Genomic DNA, 16,704 nt, shown 5'->3' on the forward strand with positions numbered 1-16,704 from the left:
CGGCCCCCACCCCTGAGCGGCGGGTTGGGGTCCTAAATAACAATGTGGGAGGCCCTAAATGAAAATGTCCTACCCCAAAGGTGACTAGGGGTCCCCAAGCCCCTAGTCCCCCCTCCCCCCCACACCCAAAACAAAAATTAATAAACCCCTACCTATCCCCCTCACCCTAAAAATAGTGAGGGGGAATAAAAGAACTAAGTGCCTGTAAAAAAAACAAAAACTTTTTGATGTCTTCTTTTTTTTTTTAAATCTTCATTTTTCAGCCCCCAAAAAGGCAAAATAAAAAACCATAATACACGTCGAACTTGTAAAAAATAAAATAAAAAACCCGAGCGCAAAAAAATCGGACGAAAAAGAAAAAAACAGATGCTAAAACGCTATTAATCCATCTTCACCCATGGAGGGCACGGAGCAGACTGAGCTCCGCAGGGCGGGGAAAGGCTTATAAAACTTTCCCACGCCCTGCAATTTGACTCAGAACACTCTGATTGGTTGGCTTGGAATTCAACCAATCAGAGTGCTAGTCATTTTACACATCGTGGTAAAGTTCTTTGGAATTTTCCCACGCTTTGTAAAATGACACAGAGCACTCTGATTGGTTGGATTTCAAGTCAACCAACCAGAGTGCTGTGACAGGTAAATGTAGAGACTTACCTGTCAGTCTCTTAATTTACCTGTCAGAGCACTCTGATTGGTTGGCTTAAATCAACAATCAGAGCTCTCTGAGCCTAATTGCAGGGCATGGGAAGGCTTTATAAGCCTTTCCCAACCCTGCAGAGCTCAGTCTGCGCCGTGCCCTCCATGGGTAGGTAGGGGTTTATAATTTTTCGTTTTGGAGGTGGAGGGGTGACTAGGGGTTTGGGGACCCCTAGTCACCTTAGGGGGAGGACATTTTAATTTTGGGCCCCCACCCGCCGCCCAGAGGTCCCCCCTTATTGTTATTTATGGCCCCCACCCACCGCTCAGGGGTGGAGGCCAGGGGGGGACAATAGGTCCCCCCCCCATTCTCCCTTAGGGCCCCAACTGGCACGCAGGGGTGGGTGCCGGGGGAGGACAATAGGTCCCCCCCTCATTCTCATTTAGGGCCCCCACCTGCCGGTCAGGGGTGGGAGCTGGGGGGGAGGACAATAGGTGTCCCCCCCTCATTCTCATTTAGGGCCCTACCCACCGCTCAGGGGTGAGTGCCTGGGAGGGACTCTAGGTCCCCCCTTCAGTTTAATAGCCCCCACTCGCGTGGCTTGGGAGGGGGGTATTAGGGTTTTGGGGTTTTTTCAACAGTGAGCAGCCATTGGCTGCTCACTGTTTAATAGATATGCCCCAAATCGTAGTATAGCTAGTAGGGGTAGAATTTGCTAATACTAAGTAATCTTTACTTAGTATTAGTAAATTTGTCTGAATTACCAATTTAGGTCTTTCAGTCTTTTGGTAGATAACTCCCTAATACCGTGGGAATTAGGGAGCTATCTACTAAGTGGCTGCAAGATGCACATATTTCGAAATTAAGTGCAGCATCATAATAAGGACTGAACATAGCTACGAGCGGCGCGGGGGCATGGAAACAGGCTGCGAGCGGTGTGTGGCACAAACAAGTCGCCGCACGCGGAGTGCGGGTCCCAGAAGCCGCCACACGCATCGAGATACTAGCTGAAGGTACCGCGAGCGGCCCGCAACCAGCAGAAGCAATTTACAAACTTATGAAAGACTTCTTATCTAATTACCTTCTTTAGTAGAGCTTTTTTTTTAATATCTGTGTATTATTTGCCCATAGGCATACCCATAGGCACTAAAGCAAAGCAACATAAATAAAAGAGAGAAGAATATTAGTATTTAAATGTTCTTTTGCATGAAACTTTGAGATACAATTTTACAATGCTTGAGCACTGATACTACAAAATAATTATATTTGTACGCTCAAACACCCATACCTTGCGTACATTTTACACTTGAACTAGTAGTGTATATGCCTCAGTATAGTGATAAGATTGTGTATTGCTGCCTGTGAGCAGAACAGGACAGTGCTGTATTCTTTCTGTTAGGTCCTGGAAGACTGCTGTAAGAATCCCTTGTCACTCAGTCCATACTATGTTTAGGTGTTGCTACTGAAACCCTATCCACCTGCTGCTCCAGCATTCTGACGTCTACAACAAAACCATGCCTATAAGAAGGATCAAAGCCAAGGATTTTAACAAAAAGGCAGCAGAAAATCACATCTGAGACATTCAGCCACAGTAGACTGCTTGTTGCAGCCGAAGGACTTAATTTGTTCTGGGTGTTCCTGTGGATGTGGTAAGACATTATTTTATATAATCAAGTGCCCTTATTATTTCATTAAAAATAACTTCGAGGACTTTATGTTGTTATATATGAGATGAAACCTTACAAATCTACAAAAGATCAATTAGACTAGATATTTGTTTGCTGCCACATAAAGTAGTCTAGTGCATAATCTCACTGGCAAATGTTATAATTTCCAAAATTTCAATATTTCTTTCAATTACATTATTTGTAGAATTTTATCACGACTGTATGATGACTGCACTTTGAGCACCAAAGAGGTGTCTAAACATGGCTTATGCTTTGTGTAAGATCTAATTACATGAGTGAATATATACATAGTTATATGATTGCATATTTATTTGGAAAAAAAACTCCAACAAAGAAAAAAAATAATGTGTTAATAAAAGTGATCTAAAGAAATATAGTTTGTGACACCAGATAAGAACCATTTGGTGTTTTTTTTCTGTTTATTAAGAAAATATCAGAACATTATATATTATTTCTTATATCAGATACTTAATATCTCAAGTTTTTAAAATATAGGGTGATTTATTCAAGTGGCATGATATTAAAGGTGGTACAAAGTTCTAAAGTTGTAGCAATCACCAATTGAATGGGCATGATATTATCATCAGTTATTACACCACTTTTCTGATCATGTTTTAGTAAATCTCACTGTGTTCCATTTAGAATTTCCCTCTAGGAGGTTTATAAAGGTGTCCCAAACACAAAAGATTTGCAACTGTTGAGCGATCACCAATAGAATGTAAAATCTAATCGCATTGGTTTCCATGACGATCGCCCACTTTTAGAACTTAGCACCACTGTTATCATAATACCTTAATACATGTTTCTTGACCATTTAAAATGTAACTTCTAAAAAAATAATTACTTATAATTTTTAAAAACATTTCTGTGTTTCAGATTAGAAAACAAAAAAAATCATGGCGGAAGAAAACAAATTAGATATTTTGTCTTCTTCAGATCAGCAGGAAAAACCAAAAGGGAACAAATTGCATTTTAGTTTAATTCATAATTATCCTCAGAAAAATGCAGAGATCCTGAGCAGCCAATATGGGTTCAATGTCTTCTTGGCCGGACTGCTGTTGATGTTTGCTTGGGCTATCCATGCTGTTGGGATAACAGACAGAGATTTGCTTTCTTACCTTATCACTTTGATGCTAATACAACTGGTCTGGATGCTATGGTATATTTTTGGAAGTTACAGTCAAAGACGGTCAATCATAGAGAAAGATACAGATGCTGGAGCGAGGTGGTTAAGATGTAAGTGCAATATTGCCCCTTAGATAACATGAATTATTATGTGTAAACATCGTGACAGTGCAGGTACTGTTGTAGTAATACAGTGAAATATGCAACATGTTTAACCCTTAAAGACCAATGACAGTCAATGCTATCCTAACAATCAGGTCTTTAACCCCTTCAGGACCAAACTTCTGGAATAAAAGGGAATCATGACATGTCAGACAGGTCATGAGTCCTTAAGGGGGTTAAAGGAACATCAAATCTTTAGTAATACAAACATGATGCTTTAGCACCCCTGCCCCTATTTAAATACAGCCCTGCCATTTTTCCATAAAAATAAATAAATTACATAATTTACATGCGGTTTTTCCAGCATCGAGGTTCCCTCGTTGCTGCTTACCTCTCATCCTCTTGCGACATCTTGGAGAAGGCATGTCTGGGGACCTAATGGTGACTAGCGGGAGGCAGTCTGGTGCATGTGCCATGTGTATGTGCACAGACATCCTGTCTGTCTAGCTCATGCGCATGTTTGGTGAAGTCAGAGGTCACTGTTCATGTGACTTGCGACCTCTGGGTTCCCGAGAGGCAGATCGAGAGAATGTAGAATGTGCACAGCAACCACGCTGCCTATTCTTCTATGTAGAGGGCAAAATATACCAGCAATGCTCATCATTTGTTGCTGTGATAAATTATGTATTCAATGCATCTGACGGCATTTAATTTATAATAATAGTGGCATTTAATGAATTATATTATATTTATATTAATTTGTATTAGAAATACAATGTAAATATAGGGATTTTGGTCATACACACAATGTGACTTACACACCTTTTCACAGTGACTTTATTTACAAAATAGTCAGTTACCCTTATCATCCAGGTGGGCCATAGCTAAGTACTGTGACTGGAGGAGAAGGGGATCATCTTCCAGCCTGCAGGAAGTTGTGCATGTTCCTGATGGGGGAGCAGGAGAGTCGTGCACTGTGCTCATAGACTGCTTCCTGCCCCCTTCAGACGGCTTCTGGTGTTTACACAGGCAGGGTGCAGTCTGGACGAAGGTCACATCTGGAGGTCAATTGCCCCTTATCCAGCCCAGTCCGCCTCTGTCCACTGAGTGGAGGGGTATAGAAAAGAGGTGTAGGAACTCCCAATTACATGGAATTCTTAGAATCCTAATACTGACTTGACCACCATAACCCTAATTATATATCTCCATATATTCACACACATATTATTGTTGCCTATTTGATACATGACATTCTATGTTTATAGCTTTCTCATTTGGTTTTTCTGACACGATACAATATGGCCTTATTGATATCCTACCTAACATCAGTATTTTAAGTGAAGGCTGTCCCATATTTCTTGTACACTAAAAATGAATAATGGAAAAAGATTAACAAAATGTCAATAACACTGTGTTGTTTATTTACTAAATTCACATTAAAATATCCATGCTGTGACTATAACTGAGTTTACAATATGCTTTTCAGTTCACTACAATTAGTGAATAAACCTCAAGATTAACAATTGAAAGTTGAATCGCATGATTTAGCCAAAAATATCACATCTGCAAAAATTCATGTGAAGTCACAGTTTGGCAGGTAGAGCCTAAATCTTACCATTTGAGTTGAAGGTTATGTTTTTTTTTTTTTAATTATTCTATATTGGCCTAAATTTTGCAAGTCATTTCCTGAATAAACTCCACTCTTCAGTGAATTAACCCATAAATAATTGGTTTGGACTGTGAATATTTTTCTTTTTACTGTCCCCAATTATTCTTTACATAGTTGGGACAAATTATGAAACTCCTTTTATAATAAAAATATATAATAATCCCATGTCTATTGACGGTTTGCTAATTATTGTTATTTTCTTTTTTGTTAGGCGGTATTACTCTTTTTGCCGTTATCACTCTTATTTTGGATTCTTTTAAAATTGGTTATTACATTGGATATTCGGAGTGTTTATCGATAACGGAAGGGATTTTTCCTGTCACTCATACAATTCACACACTTTTACAGGTAGGATTTGTTTTATTTTAAGATCTCTCCTTTTTAAAATATGTACCATTTGATCTACTTGACACAAACTGAGATTTATCTAGATCTGATTAATTCCAGAATTTACTTGTTTCTTAACTTAATGTTTTTTTGCATTCAAAGTGCAATGATTGTGTGCCACTGGGCTAAAGTACAATGAATTGCGTATTGTTCCTTAAAATACACATTTTCTTTTTTTAATTGATGGTATTCCCTACTCCTGCTGCATGCTCCTTTGATTACGGACCTCTTATCCAAACCTGTTATTAACATGTACCTGTTCATTTTAAACAACATATCCTTGCTGACTTCTATGATGTCTTGAACCTCCCAAATGAGGTTTCACATCATTTACTGCAAACCATCAGTATATTTAATCAGTTTCAACTGCTAATAATTGTATAAAATAGATTACATAAATCCTGTTTTAGCCAGCTGTATTCAGTGCCTTATTAACTAAATTTAAACTAGTTTGTCAACAGATTTTTTTTTTGTAGTTGTGTTAAAAGGTTTATTAACTCTTTATGAGGTTGTTTTGGGGTCTTTGTTTACTATTTTATGTAGCTGTGTTGAGTTTTACACATTATTGACTCAATTGGGAAAAATATTTTATTTACATATATCTCAAGCAATGTCTACCTGACTGCTCAGTTTTTGTGCTTAGGATATAGTTTGTTACTTTTTTCTTATTCTATGTCTCTTTGGCATGTTTTTTTATTATATGTATTATCATATTTCAAAATGAAAGTCTGCTGCTTCATTTTATTTGGAACATTGGTTGTTTTAAATAAAGGATAAACTGTTTTCGAGAACTAGAGTTTGATTATGATTGACCTTATAACCACAGTTTGACAATGATTGCTTTAACCCTTTAAGGACCAAACTTCTGGAATAAAAGGGAATCATGACATGTCACACATGTAATGTGTCCTTAAGGGGTTAAACTGTTGGTGCTAATGCCTTTCTTTGTGGGATAAATGTGCTTGGGGGGAGTTGCTGGTATGTAATGTAATCCTGAAAAGTCATAATTAACAGAGTGGGCTAGTCATGTGCGCTGGAAAAACTTAGTACCATTTTACAGGCTTTTAATGGAAAAAAAGTTCAGTTTTTACAGTAATTTATATTATACGATCTATTGATGACATACAATGACAACAGACACTTCTTTTTATTTCCAGTACACTACAAAGAAATTAATAATATAATAGCCAACGACCGTGCCATCACCATATCAAAGTACATGTGAAAATTGTATATGCATTAAATTATTTCAGTTATAAGACAACCCACTGGAGCTGTCCATCAGGCAGCTGGAATTATAGCTTTCAGTCTGCCTGTATTAACTGTGTCCAACTTGTGTATGAAGCACGTACATGGCACTTGCACAAGCAGGAAGGAGAGAGCCAAGCTGCGACTGGAAGCATGTGCAGTCAACAGCACTGCGTAACCACTACTACACAGAAGCTGGTTAGCAAAATTGTGAACTAGGCTTTCTATAAACTTTCTATGTCTGATATCAGTTTGTTAAACAATTCCTTTAATCTTCTGTGATAAGTGGAACTGTTACTTAACGCATAACCATTTGCAGGGATTTATGTAATAAGATTAGACTCCCTAATCCTGAATATGAGGATTCCAAATTGGTGAAACCTCTTTTTATTGAGGGATTCACACATCCAATTAGTGCCATCTAAATATGGGTAAAATTTATGTTGGTAATGCCGAAGTGGAACTTCTGCATAAGCAATCTAGTTAGTTTGTGTGAAACATTTGGTTTGTGTCAAACATTTTGAAAACAGATCAGCATGTAAATATTGCTGTTCAGGAATATCAAAAAAAGGGTACAAAACTTTTCTTTCTTTCTTTTTTTATTTTTTTTATTTTGACAATCTTTATTTACATGTTTTTTTTCCATAAATATCATATTTCTTTAGAAAACAAGTGTTCTTCACACACATCAAAAGACAGTGTAGAAAGTTAAACTTATTAGTAAATGAGCGGAGATATGGGTACAGATACACAAATAGTTACATGCTCATGGTTAAAGAAGATTTAACAACAAATAAAAATTGGCCCATGTGGTCACAGCAATCATTGTTTAGCATATTCTCTTAATGTAGCAATGAAAAGAAAGATCTCGTGGCCATTACTCTATCCTGATTCTCCTTGATCTCTCTGCTGCCTTTGATACTGTTGATCATAAACAGCTTCTTCTCATTCTCCGTAATTTTTGTCTACGGGATACTGCTCTCTCCTGGTGCTCCTCCTACCTTTCCCAGTGCTCTCTTTCAGCATTTCTTTCTTTGGCTCTGCCTCTTCTCCCCAAACCCTCTCTGTCAGCATTCCCCAAGGTTCTGTCCTTGGTACGCTACTGTTCTCTATCTATACTGCCTCCCTTGATAAACTCATCATCTCCTTTGGCTTCCATTATCATTTATATGCGGATGACACGCAGATCTAACTGTCCTCTCCTGATCTCTCGCCGCCCATCTTGACCCGTGTCTCTGACGGCCTCTCTGCAATGGCTGCTCACTTCCTTAAACTCAACCTGTCCAAAGCAGAACTTCTGGTATTTCCTCCCTCAAGTGTTGCTACTCCCATGTCTGTTTCTTTTTTTGACATTCTTTATTTATTTATTTTTTGTGGTTGTAAGGGTACATCATTTATGCGTTGTAACTTTGAACAAGGTTGTCGATACAGGCATAGAGAAACAATACAATTGATTGTTTGCTGTGATCACTGGAAATAACATCATTTTTTAGTTACTAGATTAGGGTTTTGTCACCATGGGATTTAATAAGGAGTGGAATCAGCCGTATCCCACGTGTTGGCTTATTCGTATGTGTGTCAACTATTGGGGAGATTGGGGGGGTGGTAACTCAGGTGGGTGTTGAGATGTCCCTAGCCCAATTTGTGTGGGTGGCTTCAGGTTTGAGGATAGCTTAGGTCTCTTTGTATAGCTATGATGTGGTTTAGTGTTACCGGGGGGTGTTTGTAGCTCTGTTACCTACGTCGGTTTCCTTGTTAGGTTTCTACGTTTGTCGTTGGTACAATGTACTTATTGCTCCTTGCGTGCCTGTCCCCAGTCGGGTCCTTCGTTAGTTGTGTCGGTGGCTTTTTGAGTGTGTGTGACTGAGATTTAGGTGTATGTGGATTTTAGGACTGATTCTGGGTGTGATGTTGTCTTGGTCTATTTGTGTTGTATAGCATGCCTAGACAAAGTCAAGTCCGGTTCAGACGGGTTTTGGTCACCGTCATTGTTGCTTGTATTTGGTGGCTTTGTGTACACGTTGCGTGTCTGCGTGTGTTCGCTGGTTGCTTTCCAAATTGTAATGGGGGGTGACAGGGTCAGTGGTATATTATCGTGTCCGTAGTGTTTGTGTAAGCGCTAGTTTGGTGGCTGTCCGTGTCGTGTTCTTCTGTGTTAGACGTCTCTCCCTGTGTGTTGGGTTGTCCCATTTCAGTTAGTTGGTTGCTGTATTTCGTAACGCTCTCTCCCCATCCCTGGGGAGTCCTTGCAAGATTAATTTGTGGCGGCGTTCTCCAAGGATATCTTGCGAGTCTCCACCTGTCCACCCTCCTTTTTATACTGTCGAGGGGTGTCTATTCTGATTCGGGTCTTGTCAAGTCTTTCCTGTGCCTTTCGGTAGCTAGCCTCTGTCGGCGCCTGTGAGTCCTGGGGAAGGGATCGGGGTGGGGTGGGATGTCGGAGGTGTCTTATGGGTTTAGTCGAGAGTGTTGGCTCTGGTGGGTGCGTGTCCTTCTGTCGGGTAGGTTTGTGCCGATATGTAGTCCATCCACGGGAACCATGTCAGGGCACATTTGTCTGAGCGTCCCTGCAGGGAGGCCGTCATCATTTACATAGATCACTTCCACCCTATCAATCCATTGTTGGAATGAGGGTACTGTCGGGCTTTTCCACATCGTTGGTACGAGTGTTTTCGCCGCTGTAAGCAGGTGTATGATAAGGCCTCTCTTGTAAACCTTCAGGGGCGTGTGGGTATGGTTTAGCAGCATTGGTAGTGGCTGGAAGGGGACCTCTGTTCCTGTGATTTCTTTTATCGTTCGGTGAATCATTCGCCAATATGGTATGATGTGCGAGCACTTCCACCAAATGTGTATTCCCGTGCCCTCTTCTGTGCCGCACCGCCAGCATTCACCTGGGAGCGAATCGTGTATGTGCCGTCAAAGTTTGTAGGTGCACTCTTGGAATTTGGTGCTTATGGACCCCTTGTGTGTCAGTTGGAATATTTTTCCCATTCGCTGTCTGTGAGCTCCACGTCCGTGTCCCTTTCACATCGTTCCGTAAAACCCAATGTTTTTTTGTCTCCGTTGTTTTGAAGTATGGCATATAGGTTCGAGACCCCATGTGTGAGGTGACGCCTATCCGTGCAGAGTTTTTCCAGGTGGAGCAATGGGCGATGTAGGTGGTCCCTGCCTTTTACGGCGGCAATGTACGTCTTTACCTGATGGTACCGGAATTTGTCCAGTCTGCTCGGTCTGCGTTCCTGTAGTAGCTCTGCCAATGTCTTTAGATTCGGTCAGTTGCACCATTGGTTTATGTATACCCAGTCCTTGGCCCCAAGGTTCCTCAGGTCAGCTGGGCCGAGCCCCCCTGCTAGTTTCGGGTTGTTAGTGATGGGTGTGAGCGGGTTGGGGGACATCGTGAGTTTCTTGGCGTAGCGCACTCTGCACCAGACCCGCAGCATGGCGTCTATCATTGGGTTATCTGTGCGCAGGTCCCCGTGTGATGCTTCGCCTAGCCACAGCTGGGCAGGGATTTTGCCTTGTGCCTTGTGCCTGTTGTAGCTCTATATGGACCCATTGTTTTGTGCCAGTCGACCAGCCGATGTAGATGGGTTGCTTGATAATACGTGACAATCGACGGCAGTCCCGCACCACCCTCGCTCTTTGGTAGCTCTAAGGTTGACCGCTTCACGCGTGATGGTTTGTGCTTCCAGACGAACTGCCGGATGGTTGTCGTTATCGATTGAAAGAACCCTCTTGGGATGGTCGTTGGTAATGTCTGGAATAGGTATAGAATACGAGGCATGACATTCATTTTCATTGCATTTATTCGACCAAACCATGAGATGTATTGTGTCGTCCACCGTTTTATGTCTTGTTGCAGGGTAGCTAAAAGGGGCGCAAAGTTCAGTTGGTATATGTGCGCCATGTCTTTCGGTAGCCAAATGCCAAGGTAGCGCTGTTTGGTGGTGCATATTCTGAAGGGGTATTGCGTTCGGATGTATTGCTGGAGTGCCGCGTCCCTCGTGAGTGGCATCGCCTCAGATTTATCCAGATTGAGTTTTAAGTTGGATACCTCATTGTATTTTCGGAATGCCTCCAGGAGGTTCGGCGTCGATAGTCTGGGCTGCTCTAGGAAGAAGAGCATGTCGTCGGTGTATGCTGCCACTCGATGTTCCGTCCCGCCTTTGCGATGTCCCGTGATCCCCCCGTTTTGCCTGACCGCTTCGAGGAAGGGTTCGAGAGTGAGGGCGAATAGAAGAGGGGACAGGGGAATCCTTGTCTTGTACCGTTGCTTATGTCAAACGAGTCAGTCAGCGTTCCGTTGACCCGTATGCGAGCTGACGGTGTGGTGTATAGCGCGGCTACCCATGTTCGCAGTCGCGGACCAAACCCCATGTGTCTCAAGGTGTCTGCCATAAAGATCCAGTCTACCCGGTCGAACGCCTTTTCGGGGTCGGTGGATAGTAGCACCATATCGCGTTTGCGGGCCACTGTAGTATGATGTATGATGTTAAGGGCTCGGATGGTATTGTCCCTGGCCTCTCTCCCGGGTATGAACCCGACCTGGTCCGAGTGTATCAGGTTTGGGAGCGTCCGCGCTACTCTGGTGGCCATGGCTTTGGTAAAGAGTTTTAAATCTGCGTTTAGCAGCGAGATTGGCCGGTAGCTGGCGCAGTTGGTTGGGTCTTTTCCTTCTTTCGGTATGATCGCGATCGTCGCTCTCAGTGTGTCTTTGTGAAAGCGTCCTCCTTCCTGAATGGAATTGATTCCCGTCAGGAGTCTGGCCAAGAGAATGTCCTTGAATGTTCGTATGTACAAGACAGGGACTCCGTCGGGTCCTGGTGCCCTGTGTGGTTTGGATGTTTTCAGTGCTCCTGCTAGATCCTCGATCGTCAGGGGTAATTCCAGTTCGGCCTCTTGTTCTGGGGTCAGTTTACGGGCTACGTGTTCTTCTAGGTATGTTGCAATCTGGTCTTGGTGGAGTCTCGCAGTTATTCCCCTTTTGTTTTGTGTTTGGTCGTACAGCGCCGTGTAATATTCTCGGAACGCTGTTAGAATGCCCTCAGGGACCCGTGCGATGGCTCCTTCGCTCGTGTGAACCTTGTGGACGTGTCGGGATCTCCGCTTTTCTTGGAGCATCTTTGCCATCAGTCTTCCACTTTTATTCGAGTGTTCGTAGAAGTATCTAGATGTTTTCCTGGCAGTGTGAAGCAGTTCTTGGGATAGTATATCTCGGAGCTCTCTGCGGGCTTCCGTGAGGCGGAGGTATGTGCTGTCGTCCAGGGTGGTTTTATGGGCATGTTCAAGTTCCGCGATTCGTCTCGTCAGGTCTGCGATTTGTGTCGTCCGTTGTTTTTTTACATCTGGTGCTGGCTGTTATAAGGTGTCCCCGGATTACACATTTATGGGCTTCCCAGAGTGTCAATGGCTGCGTGTCCGGGTCCTCGTTCGTCGTGAAGTAGTCGGTTAAGGCTCGGGTCATTGTGGTGGTGAATTCCAGGTCGTCCAGCAGGTATTCATTTAGCTTCCACTGCCTTTCTCTCGGCTTAAAGAGCGGAGAGTGTGTGTGGATCAGTACAGGCGCATGGTCGGAGTGGTCCATGATGCCTATGTCTGCGTTGTGTAGTAAGTTAAGGTATTCTTGGGCCATGAAGATGTAGTCTATTCGACTGTAAAGCGTGTGGACCACGGAGTAGTGGGTATAGTCTCGGTCTTCAGGGTGGTATGTCCTCCAGCAGTCCACTAGCCCCATCTTGTGCAGGGAGCATTGTGCGGCTCTCAGGCAGTGTGTGGGGATCGTGCTTTGGCCCCTGGAGGTGTCTCGCAGGGGGTCCAGCGGCATGTTCAGATCTCCAGCCACGATCAGTAGGCCCTCTCTGAACCTCTCCAGTTTGGCTAGCATCCGGCTTAGGAATGTGTGTTGTTTTCTGTTTGGACTATACAAGCATGCAAAGGTGTAAACGGGATCTACGACGGTACCTTTCAGGAAGAAATATCTTCCGTTCGGGTCTGCTAGAGACTGTGTACAGAGGAATGGTACGGAGTGAGCGAATAAAATTGCGACTCCAGCTTTTTTGGCTTCGGGGTGGTTTGCGTAGAATCCCATAGGAAAGCAATGGTTCTCTAGTTTAGGTGCGTCCCCGCCCCTGAGGTGGGTTTCTTGCAGGAACACCATGGAGGCTTTTGCGCTCCACAGTCGGCGATGCAGGTGGGCCCGTTTTTCCAGGGTGTTGAGTCCCTGGACATTATTAGACCAGTACGTCAGTTAAGCCGGGGTAAATCCCTGCGCGGCCGTCATTCCCAAGAAAGGGGGGGGGACCGGGGGGATCCCCGCTCGCCACGGCACCGGAGGGAGGTAGGGTGGGGAATCATCTTGTACGTGGGGGTCAAGGTGGTTGGGGCGGTTTGGGGTCCGATTGGCCCCGTGGGTGGGGGTTGTATGGGTGTGACGTCGACCCTGTACCGGGTTTTATTAGTTCCTAGGGGTTGGCTTCCAGCTCTTCCCTCGGAGCCACGGTTTTATTTACAGGTGGGTCTGTCTCAGTGAGGTTCGTTGCCGTCGTGGCCAGTGGTGTGTTTTGGACAAGTAATCAGTTGTCTTCCGCACTCTCCGTCAGCTCCCAACCTGGCGGGGGCATTGTGGGCGCTACATCTCTTTGTGTAAAGTTGAGGATGTGGTACGTGTTCGTGTCCCAATGGACTCATGTGTCGTAGTGTGGCCATCTGTGTACCCCGTTGTGTGCTTTTTGTTGGTGCGTCCCTCCCAAGTCTCCCCGTCTCTTTGTGCGTCTGTGGTTCTCCATGTGTCCCTCAGCTCGCCCTCTGTTGCATTTGGGTTGGGGCTCCCTCGGTGTACTCAGGAGTAGTTTGGTGTATGTGTGTGTGGTGGGTCGGTGTCAGCCGTGGCGGCAGGCTGTGGGGCGCTACCCCCATCTAGCGAGTAATCCGAGGGGGTGTGTGTCGGTCAATTTGTCAAGTTGCGTCACAGCTCGTGTTCGTCTGCGATGTGGGTCCTGCTAAATGGGCTATTGTACCTCAGTTCGGGTCCTTTGCTGGGCTGTTGTGGTGTCGTGCTGCCTTCTAACCTGAGGGACCTCCTACTTGGGTGCATGCTTATGATATGCAGCTTCGTGCTAGCGTGTCAGTCATGTAGTATGCCCACATGTTAGTTGTATGCTACGCGTGTTGGATCAGGGCTATGTGCATATGCCCGTGCGGGGCGGGATTTCCGGGACGGGTAGTATCTGCTACTGGGTCACCGTCCTTGCTCTATCTCTCTATAGCCCATATTTTCCTTATGCTCCTTAGTCTGTCCTCTGTATCAATAGGCTGTGACCATTGCTTTCCCCCTTCTTATCTATTAGTTCCTCCCCGGCTGTTCTGGTATTTTGTGCCCACTCCATGACATCTCCCTCTGCACAACTCTCCGGTTCACATCTTTTCTTGCCCCGCAAGTGTAATGGCTGTAATCTAGCGTGCGAGTCGCTACTTCTAGTGCGTAATCAGCAGTTATGTGTTAAACTAGTGGGTGCCCATCAACAAAGCTGTAAACTTTAACATGTCTAGTTAACTTTGTACAGTAGTTTGACCTCCTCTTCATCAGCTCAGAATTCCCAGAACATTCAGCACAAATGTCCCCAGCTCCCATCCGCCCATGTCCCCCCCGGGATCCTCGTGTCGTCAGTGCAGTCCGGGATGGTGTTCTCTGCTGTTTGTTGAGGGTATTGGCCATTTATTCTTCAGAGTTCTCAGGGCCTCCCCTGCGTTGTGGCGGAGTAGTTCCTGCACGGAGGTTGTGCGCTACCTCTGACGGGCCCGTCGCCCGGGCCGGAGGACCTTCCAGGATCCAGTTCGGGATCTGTACCACGGGCAGGCCCGCAGCGTGTAGAAAGTGGGGGACATCGTTCGGCCATCAGATTATGTGCCATACATTGCCAGTCCTTGCTTGGAGGCTGAATGGGAACCCCCACTTATAGGGTATTCTCCTCTCTTGTAGCAGCCGGGTTAGTGGTCTGAGTACTCGGCGAGCGTCTAGGGTAATTGTGGACAGGTCTTGATAGAGGGAGACTTGGGAGTCCATGAATGTTATCCTTTGTTGCGCTCTTGCTGCTTGCATTATAGCTTCCTTTAGTTGGAAGGATTCTAGCGAGCATATGATGTCTCGTGGGAGGCCGTCTTTTCTAGGCGCCCGCAGGGCCCTGTGCGCCCTCTGAACAGGCCTGTTAGGGCCTCTTGGGGAATTTCTCCCTCCGTTTCTGGGAGGCCTTGGATCCTTATGTTTTTGCGGCGGCCTCTATTATCGAGGTCTTCCACTTGGCGGCGGATGTCCAGGAGGATGTTACCTTGCCTCCCTGTCGCTAGTTCAGCCGCTTGCCTCGATTGGGCACTCTGCAGGCGGTCCTCTTCCAGGTTTGTCCACACGCTGCTCCAGAGCTGTAAGGTCTCTTCGGACCGCCTTTATCTCTTCTCTGATGACCGCTTTCAGTTCCGCGACCATGTCGGCCTTATCCTTGTGGGTAAGCATGTTATTAGTGATGGTAGCTAAGTCCGCAGATATTTGGGTCAGCGTGGGGGTAGCCGGTGAGGTCAGGTCCGAGTGCTCCATGCTGGAGGCCGGTGAGGACGGTGTCAGCGAGGCAGCGCCATCTGAGCCCCGCGGGCCCTGTGATGCCATTAAAAAGTCGTCCATCTGGCCGGAGTTATGCTTTGCTGGAGTCACACCGGAGGTGCCCGCTGCGCTTATTTTCTTTGTTTTCCCCATTTTCAGCGTTTTGCGATGCTATTTTACAGGGTTTAACAGGTTGGGGCCTAGGAGCTCAGGAGTAGTGTGTCTCACTCCATTGGCAGTCAGGCCACGCCCCCCCATGTTTGTTTCCATCCAAGTCAATGGCGCTACTATCACCTCTACCTCGCAGGCTCGCTGCCTGTGTGTTCTCTTTGACTCCAACTTTTCCTTTACACTTCATGTCCAGTCTATCGCCAAATTCTGCCACTTCCATCTAAAAAATATAGCGTGCATTTGCCCCTATTCAACGCCGGATGCGGCTAAGGTGCTTGTCCATGCTGTTGTTCTCTCTCGTCTTGACTACTGCAATCCCCTTCTCAGTGGTCTTACATGTTGTCAGCTTGCACCGTTGCATTGTATAATGAATGCGGCAGCAAGGCTCATTTTCCTCCCAAGCCTCCCCCCTCCGTCAGTCCCTACATTGGCATCCAAAAAGATATAGGGCTCGATTTAAGATTCTGGTGCTTGCTTACAAGTCCCTACATAATGCTGCTCCAACCTACCTATCCTCTGTAATACACAAGTACGTCCCATCAAGGCCCCTGTGCTCTGCCGAAGACCTACGTCTATCCTCTGTCCGTACTCCCACCTCTGATGCTCGCCTTCAAGACTTCTCCAGGGCTGCACCTTTTCTGTGGATCTCCCTTCCCTTCTCCGTTAGACTTTTACCCAGTCTCCACTCCTTCAAAAAATCATTGAAAACTCACTTCTTCAGTAAAGCATATCACTTAAACTGTTAGCAGGTTTTCATCCCCTGTCCTCAATGACTCCTCTCCTGCAACTGTCAAAATTACCTACCAAGCCCTCAGTGTATACTTTTCTAACAACCTACTTCATTCCCCTACTTTTACCCTTTGTGTCACTTTACCCCACTCCCTCTAGCATGTAAGCTCTTTGAGCAGGGCCCTCAATCCCTCTGTTCTTGTGGCTGGTTACAAATACATGTCTGTTAGTCCACCCATTGTACAGCGCTATGGAATTTGATGGCACTACATAAATAATAAAATAATAATAATTTCTAAATTATTACACCCCCACATGTGCAAACCTCATGAAAAGCAGATGAAATTCAAGTGAGATC

At 45.0% G+C, this 16,704-nt stretch overlaps 1 protein-coding gene across 4 annotated transcripts in view; it reads left to right on the forward strand.

Annotated features, from left to right (window-relative positions):
- Positions 1–3,212: 3,212 nt before the first annotated feature.
- The window catches only part of OTOP1 (otopetrin 1), a 51,869-nt gene continuing 38,377 nt past the window's right edge, over positions 3,213–16,704 (forward strand). For all 4 annotated transcript variants that reach the window (XR_010091241.1, XM_063457780.1, XM_063457782.1 and 1 more), the window contains exons 1-2: positions 3,213–3,561; positions 5,433–5,569. Coding sequence is in view for 3 of the 4 variants with exons in the window: in XM_063457780.1 (XP_063313850.1) it covers positions 3,222–3,561; positions 5,433–5,569 (477 nt within the window). In the remaining variant the exon portion in view is untranslated. The remainder of the gene's footprint in view (positions 3,562–5,432; positions 5,570–16,704) is intronic.

Source organism: Pelobates fuscus, chromosome 6 (assembly GCF_036172605.1).
Source record: "Pelobates fuscus isolate aPelFus1 chromosome 6, aPelFus1.pri, whole genome shotgun sequence".
Classification (NCBI taxonomy): domain Eukaryota; kingdom Metazoa; phylum Chordata; class Amphibia; order Anura; family Pelobatidae; genus Pelobates; species Pelobates fuscus.